Raw genomic sequence first — 8,415 nt, 5'->3', positions numbered from 1 at the left:
TAGGATGGAACATATTTGTAAATTGGGAATAATGACTCCGTTCCTGCCACAGGGCTGCTTGGGGGCTAGGGAGCCACAATTAACAGGACTGTTAATTTTTCAGAAATTGGAGGGACTTTAGTATGGAAGAGAAACTCAGCTTATTCCAAGTAGCTATGGAGGGAAGAACTCTGGCCAATTTTGAGACAGTTTGAGCTCAAAATAAGGAAAATAAGGGAAAGCTTTTGGGGTATTAGGCTGAGGCTGGGATGGAGAAGACAATGTCTGCTTCGGAAGGAGTGTGGACTAGAGACTTCTTCCACCCGTGAGATCCCAAAGGTCTTTTAGGATGCAGGGTCAAGTGCTCTTTGCAGACTGCCTAGGTTGTTTCAAATCCCATTCTGCCACTAAATAGGGCTGTGACCTTAGACGAGGCACTTAAGAAGGCGAGGTCCCTGTTTAACTTTATATGCATCGGGAGGATAATGATACCTTACAGAGTTCTTGTAAGATTAAATGAATGGTACATATAAAAGACTTAGCACAGTTTCTTTTCAAAAAATATTAGCATTTCTTTGCTGTCTCATAACATTAACACTTGAAAAATTAAAAAGAGAATCTGAGAAATAAAACCCGCTATTGGAACAGCTGTTTAATTTTTACATCCTTTAAGTATTTATGGACGCAGCTGAATATGAGATTTTCAAGATTAATGGAATTAGTAGATTGGTAGAATTGCATTCATGCTAGATGGCTTTGCTTACAAAGGGAAATTTTGAAAGTTTTCCAGATGCTGGCTGAGTGCTGCCCCACAGTGGCTAATCATAGGACTGGCAAAATTGGCCTCTTCTTACCCAAGTGCCCCTGGGCCATGGTGTGGGAGCCAGGCAGGCAGGGGTATGGGACCGTAGGACCAGGGATGAGCAAGTCAGTCCACACCTTGGAAAGGATAGGCATGTTTTTGTGTCCACCAGTGACTTAGCCAAGAGAAAACCAAGTGTACTTTATTATTATTATTTATGCCTGCAGCACCTGATCTTCCTAGATGGTCTCCCATCCAAGTACTAACCAGGCCTGACCCTGCTTAGTTTACGAGATCAAACATCCGGCTTGTTCAGGGTGACATGACCGTAGACCATGGACCGTGGTTCCACTGGGGCGCGAACCCAGGACCTTCCGCGTGTAAAGCAGATGTGCTAACCGCTACACTATGGAACCACATCCCCAAGTGTACTTTAATATGGCCTCGCCTCCTATATAATTTACCTAGAACATTTGACTTTTTCTCTTAATATGCTCTAGTTCATTTCTTGTCAAAAAACTAAAAAGAACGCTACTGAGCTGCAGTGCTATCTGATGTGCCCTTGGCTTTCCTCCAAGGTTGTTGGAAGAAATAGCCACATGAAAACCACAACTGTTCTTGCCGTAAAACTTGTGGAGGCTGCAGTATCTTTACTGTCCCCTAAATAACATCACGTATGAAAACTTTTTTTAAAATTTAGGGCCAGGAAAAAGTTTGTATCCTCTGAGGAATTAGTAGCCATGCCTCTTTTATAATAAGAGTTCTGGGACTTACCACACTTGCTTCTCTACCTTAGCTGCTGGAAACAGCACCAGGCTTGATGCCCAGTCTAGCAATTAAATTAACCCAAACGGATAATGTATTTGCTCCCTACTCCTTTTCTGGTCTCTTTAGCCCTGAATCCTCCTTGTCCTCGAAGAAAAAGCCCTGGGGGCAGCCTGCAATGCACAACTACTGTCCATTTCCATTGCGTTCAGTCTGGTTTGTCCTCTTCCTGGTGCATTAGCCTTGCTGCCCCTCCCTGAAGGCAGGCAGTAGATCTTCCAGAGCAAGCACAGCATGTTAGATTTACAAGGAACTCAAGAGAGCATACAATCCTCTCCTTTTTTACATTTTGGAAGAGGAAGCTCAGAGTGACAAGGTGATGTGGCCATCTAATTTTGGAATCAAACCCAGAGCATCTACCATCCTTGCCCCACATTAGGTTACAACCCCCTAATCCCCACCTGCCAGCTTGTCAGTGGAAGGAGCTGTTTCCAGAGGCCTCCTTTGCTCAGATAGCATCAGCTTCCCTGCTGTTCTGTCTCACAGGTAGGGGGATCAGAGCCCAGGGCCTGGATTCTGGGCACAGTCCCTGGGGCTCTCTCAGGCCTAATTTAGCCTTCTGCTCCAGTTGTAGGTCCCAAGCTGCTCCCTAAGTCAGCAGCAGGACCCAAGTCCTCAGAATGGTGCAGGAGTCCTTGCCCTCTGCTGAGGCAATGCCCAAGAAATGTGACTTCAGGGTGGCCTTTTGCCTAGTGGCTGTTTGCACCTGCGCTACTCGAAGTGTGATCTCTGGTCTTGTGCTGGCTCACAAACTATTGTTACCTGTTCATATGCAGACAGGTACAGGAAATATTTACTGAGAATTTGAGCAAGCATTTAGAAAATTTTATAGCAATTTGAAATTGTCACATTGAAGCATTTCATTTACTAATTCATTTTTATTAAATTGTACAAAAAGTATTAGCCCCAGACAGGTTGGAAGTTTAAAAAAATGCCCTGGTCCTTCTTCATGGATGCCTTGGGAAGCACTGCTCCTGACCCCTTTTCCAGCCTGCACTGGGCTTGAGGGTGCTCCCTGATTGTAGTCCTGTGAAGTTCTCCTTTGGGGCAGGAGGGGGCGACAGAGACATAGGTAATCTGTCCTTCCCCCAAGAAAGGCCAGCTCATTCCCCAATCAGCCTCTATTTGACCCTTCTGGATGCTAGGACACAGGAGAAAGGCAGGGCTTCTTCTTCTTTGCCTCAGCTGAGAGAAACATCACCAGGGAGAACATCCAAGAGAGCCAGCTATGTGGAGATGTCAAGTAAGTGAGGTTCTTTGCCAGGGGCTTTCTTCCCAGGGAAGGATAGCTCTGTGGCTGGGGCTCTATAGCACAGGACTCTGAATCAGGTTGCCCCACAATCACTTGCTGTGAGGCCTTGGGAAAACCATTTAATTTCTCGGAAAGCCCAGTTTCCACAAGTGTAAAGGGACCATATTAATGCTACCTATCCCACAGGGGTCTTGGAGACTTAAGTGCATAGTAAGGCAGATGGAAAGTAAATTCAATCATTGTCCGAATATTAATAACTTTAGTTTATTTCAGGAATGAAGCTTATCACTTAACTCATCTACAATTATCAAATTTTCTTGAATTACGAAATAAAAAGTATGTTACTGTATGCTGTTACACCACCTTCCTTTAAAAAGAAATGATTTTCCTCCCCTTGGTTCCTTTAAGCTTTTACCTCATTTTAACTTGAAGCCTAACTTCACCACCACTATTTGATACAAAGTTTTCCTAAAGTGTTCCATAAACATATTATTTAACCCTCAAATGAGGTGCAGAGAGCAAGGCCAGTATTAAACTCAGTTTACAGGCCACAAAAGTAATTAGTCTTTCTGATTTTAAATCCTATGCTAAGATTATATCATCTATACCTCTTAAAGTTAAGAATGGGTGGGTGGATGAGAAGCTTCTACTAATACACTAAAAGGAGGAAATATTTACATAATAAAAATCACCTAAAAAGTTGAAAATGCGGCAAGGCACAAGAACTCTTGATAATACTGTAATCTTTAAGAAACGTGGGCTGGTCCTGACGAGAAGTATATAGTGTTCAAACACTCAAAAAGGGCTTCAGAACAAACCTAAGCCAGTAAAAGGACAACACTGACTGGCAAATTCCTCACGAAAACTGTTGTCTCTCATATGTCTTTCAGGAAACGCACAGAGCGCGAGGAATAAAGGAAGCCAAGGAGGGGTTAGGGGAAAGGTAAAAACAGCAGATAAGGCTTTCCTGGTAGACCGAAGGAGCGCGAAAGCTGGGGCGGGATGGAGGGAACTCTCAAAGCATCTGGCGGGCATCGAGGTCTGATAAGAGACCTGGAAGCAGCATGGGGGAGGCGTTCGCTGAGGGAACCGGCTGCCCGAGGGGCCCACCGTGTGCAGCTCCCCGGTGTTTTCGCTCGTCTCGTTCGAGTAGGGGTGCTGAAGGAGTGAGCGCGGGAGGGGAAAGCTGAGAGGGGAAGAGACGCTAGAGCAGCGACAGGTGGGCGCGGATCCGAGTCCGAGATTCGCGGGTCTGCAGTCCGGCCGCACCTGCAGGCCCTCAGAGCCGCCGTAGCTCCGCCCACTCTGCGCGTGGCGCCCATGACGCTTGGCGCGCGGGCGCTCTCCTTACAGAGGTCGCTCTTGTCCGAACGGTCGGGCCGTGCTGCGCCTGCGTGGTCGGGAGGGGAAGTGAGGCGGTTTCCTCGGCGCCTTTTCCGGCGGCGGCAGAACTGGGAGGAGGAGGTGGAGGCCGGAGCGAGCCCGCGCTCGGGGCGGCGGCTGGAGGTAACCTCCCGGGCCGAGCTGGAAAGGCGGGCCACCTCGACCTCCGCTCCCCTCTGAGTTCCGGCAGTAACGCTTCTCCCTCTCTGTGTCTCTGCAGGCGGCGCACCGAGTTCCCGCGAGGATCAATGACCTGACGAGGCGCCGGAGCCTCGCTGCCTCTCGGGTAGCCTGGGTCGGTGGTGAGACCGGTGCTCGCGGACCGGCGGCCGGTCCGGAGGGCCGCAGTCTCTCGCTCCGGAGGGAGGAGAAGGCGGAGGAGCGGGAACCGCAGCGGCGCTCGCGCGGCGCCTGCGGGGGGAAGGGCAGTTCCGGGCCGGGCCGCGCCTCAGCAGGGCGGCGGCTCTCCCGGCGCAGACTCAGGGCCCCGGCGGCGGCGGCGGCGACTGGAGGAATCAAGTTGTGTGGCCGGTGATGCCCGAGTGAGCGGCGGGCCTGGGCTTCTGCCCCGAGGAGGCAACTCCCACGCAGGCCGCACAGGCGCCCTCGCGGCTGGGAGGCTTCGTTTCGGTTTCGCGGCTGCGGCGGCGGTTTTGGCTTAGGGTACCCGGGACACCTGAATGCCCCCGGCCCCGGCTCCTCCGACGCAATGGGGAAGGTGCTATCCAAGATCTTCGGGAACAAGGAAATGCGGATCCTCATGTTGGGCCTGGACGCGGCCGGCAAGACAACAGTCCTGTACAAGTTGAAGCTGGGCCAGTCAGTGACCACCATCCCCACCGTAGGTTTCAACGTGGAGACGGTGACTTACAAAAACGTCAAGTTCAACGTGTGGGATGTGGGCGGCCAGGACAAGATCCGGCCGCTCTGGCGGCATTACTACACCGGGACCCAGGGTCTGATCTTCGTGGTGGACTGCGCCGACCGCGACCGCATCGACGAGGCCCGCCAGGAGCTGCACCGCATTATCAATGACCGGGAGATGAGGGACGCCATAATCCTCATCTTCGCCAACAAGCAGGACCTGCCTGATGCCATGAAACCCCATGAGATCCAGGAGAAACTGGGCCTGACCCGGATTCGGGACAGGAACTGGTATGTGCAGCCTTCTTGTGCCACCTCAGGGGACGGACTCTATGAGGGGCTCACATGGTTAACCTCTAACTACAAATCCTAATGAGCATTCTCCACCCATCCCCCGGAAGGAGAGAAATCAAAAACCCATTCATAGGATTATCGCCACCATCACCTCTTTCAATTGCCACTTTCTCTTTTGAATTTGAACTCTGGAGTTACTGTTCTACGGTTTTTGGGGGGGGGTTAGGGGTTTCCTTTTAGGTTTTTTTTTTTCTTTTTTTCTTTTGCTTTGCATTAAGATGCTCTGATCTGACATTTGACATGAACACAAAGTGCTAGATGCTCTTGTTGACTTCCAGCAAATGGGATAGGGGAAATATAGCATTTCTTGGTAAAGTCCTTTATAATAATGGTTTGATTTTTTTATTTCGAGAAAATCTTTTTTTCCCAATGTATGCTTTTTTCCCTTTTTGCCCAATTTCCTTATCACTTGCTGTAGATGGCTTATTTTGCATTCATGCAGACTATGTTGCAAGTCTGTTTCATCTAGTAAACTGAAAATTATTGCTTAATCAAACTGCCGTTTGTCTTTTATATTTAAGGCCTTCTCCCTCCTTTATGAGTTCTACCTTTAACTTAGTAATTTCAAATGTGACCTTTTATATCTAAGACCAATATAGAAAACTTAGCCCACCAAGGCAAATAATGAGTAATATTGTAATATGTTCCAGTTGCACATCAGTATGTTAAACAGGTAATATAAGAAGTTCTTTGAAATGTCAGCTATAAAGTTCTGAAACATCATGCATGAGTAGGGATTAAACTCAAGTTCCCCATTACGTAGCTAACTTACAAACTGCATAAAAATATGAAATCGTAACCCATCAAGAACACAGATTTGTGTGACTGTAAGGTTAGCAACTTTGCTGCATTTTCCTTCTTTTAACTTTAAAAAACTCCAGAAAATGGAGCAGTGATGGTATATCCACACACAGTCGAAATATTTGTAGATATTTTAAGTGACTTGGGTAAAACTGGAATATATGCTTTTATTATGTTTCAAATGTCTAAGACCAATAGTTTTAACATTACTAGAATGTTTACTTTGTTCATTAATAAAGCATTTAACTTCAAATTATATGCACCTTTTACCTAGTTGGAAAAATATGCATTCCTGTTTTCACATTACAGCAACTGATTGAAGATAAAAGTCTTTTATAGAGTGGTCCACACCTCCATTAATTAGAGCACTGGAAAAGATGTTTTATAAAAAAGATATTTAATTTTGTTTGATTGTAGGATTAACTCATGCAAAAAGATAATCTGTTGGTTCAGTAATACATTATCTCCTTTAAGGAAAGAAATGTGATGAGTGAATGATGTGTAAACTTGAGGAATGACAAAGGGGAAGTTGGATGAAGAGTAAGAAGCTACAGATAAATGACAATGAATGTAAACTTATTTTTCTTCAAGTGTAAGCAGTGTGCCCAGGGGTGATTTCCAGATCCTAACAAGATTACTTGCTTAAATGGTTAGGACCAGTAACTAGATTATTGAGACCACTATGATAATACTTTGAACCAAATGTTAAAGCCTGATACAGAATTGTGAAGCGGCATCTGGTTCTTCTATAGCCTTAAGGATTAATTTTAGAGATCCTCAAGGAATTAAACTTAGGCAATCTCAGAAATGTAGACTGCAAAGGCAGTATACAGGAAAAGATGTAGGTTTTATGAGGGTGTCTGAAAACTAAAATTGAGCGGGATATCATGGTATATAGTCGGACAATATTGGCCCTTCATGCTTTGGCCATATTGTATAATGGAGCTTTTACCAAAGATGTATGAGAAGCATAAGGCTAAAAAAAAATTATTCAAAGTAAAACGACATTTTACTTAAAACAGATGAGCAAAGGTGCTATGTTGTAGGCTCCTGATGGTACAGAAGGATTTTTGAATTAAAAAATGCAACTAAAGTATAAAGTTCTCTTTCACTTGTAGAAGTATCTAGAAATGAAGCTGACAGATACATCTCAGAACATTTTAGTTTCCTTTAAAATTCTCAAGGCTCCACCATAAATTTAATTCTTAGTATTTTACATTTTAAGGTACATACATGTGTAATACAAATATCAATGCTATAACATCCTGAAACAAGACAAGCACAAAGGTTTAAATGCCTAAACTGGAGGAAACTTGAAACCCTCGTGTTGAATTCTTAAATGTAGTATTTCTAACTTGTGACAGATAGGCAGCCATTTTTTTGTCTTAAAATAACTGGGGGCATAATTAAAATTTTATACATCAAGTGATTGCTATTGAATGTTGCAGGTGAGATGTGATTATTTTTAGTTTATTTGAAATGTCTAACTGAAGGAGGTGGGGGAGGGGAAGCAAATATTTGAAATTTGGAAAACCCTAAACCTTTTGGTAAGTTGTAATTTTAAATTTTCTTTAAGGATATAAAAGGCTGATAATTGATGTAGTTAACTTGAACCTTAACCATTGGTGATCATAGGGCGGGCAATTATAGCCTGCAGAAAAAGTTACAATCTAAGAATTTGAAAAAAGATCCTGAAGTTTTTGTTTAATTGCATCAATTTCTGTATTTTTGTGAATTTATAAACTGCAATAAGTTTTGAATGAGGTTAATCTTGTCTAATATAAGTAAATGAGTCTGTAGACTGTGATTGCCCCAAACTAAAAAGTACAGTACTTGGAATTGTGTTCTTAATGGTTGTAGTGTTGGTAAAGAACTAATATGCAGAAAATAAAGGAATTACACAGTGCAGTTTCTCACGTTACGTTACTCGTTTGAACTAGATTAAGTGGGACGTGTGTGTTGGGCCATGTTGTTCTCCAGGGATATATGGTAGAAAGTAATTTAATTTGGTAGTCACCTAGCTTTTATAAGAATAAAAAGAATCAATTTGATTCTTGAAATGCTGGCTCTATAAGGAGGTTTTGCCCTCATTGAGTTCCACCAAACTTAATCTGATAATTTATGACATAAAAACAGTTGGAAACTTTAAGGTTCT

The 8,415-nt window shown here is 44.5% G+C and overlaps 1 protein-coding gene across 1 annotated transcript; it reads left to right on the top strand.

Moving 5' to 3' along the window:
- The first annotated feature begins 4,223 nt into the window (after window positions 1-4,223).
- On the top strand, window positions 4,224-8,168 carry ARF6 (ADP ribosylation factor 6). The gene is made up of 2 exons (XM_006920209.3): window positions 4,224-4,364; window positions 4,462-8,168. The coding sequence occupies exon 2, from the start codon at window positions 4,951-4,953 to the stop codon at window positions 5,476-5,478; it is 528 nt and encodes a 175-aa protein (XP_006920271.1). The 5' UTR covers window positions 4,224-4,364; window positions 4,462-4,950; the 3' UTR covers window positions 5,479-8,168.
- The last annotated feature ends 247 nt before the right edge of the window (window positions 8,169-8,415 follow it).

Source organism: Pteropus alecto, unplaced genomic scaffold (assembly GCF_000325575.1).
Source record: "Pteropus alecto unplaced genomic scaffold, ASM32557v1 scaffold86, whole genome shotgun sequence".
Taxonomy (NCBI): domain Eukaryota; kingdom Metazoa; phylum Chordata; class Mammalia; order Chiroptera; family Pteropodidae; genus Pteropus; species Pteropus alecto.
This window is presented reverse-complemented; position numbering and strand designations above follow the sequence as displayed.

Coding starts and splice junctions, on each gene's coding strand:
- ARF6 (XM_006920209.3), top strand. CDS start 4,951: ATGGGGAAGGTGCTATCCAAGATCTTCGGGAACAAGGAAATGCGGATC.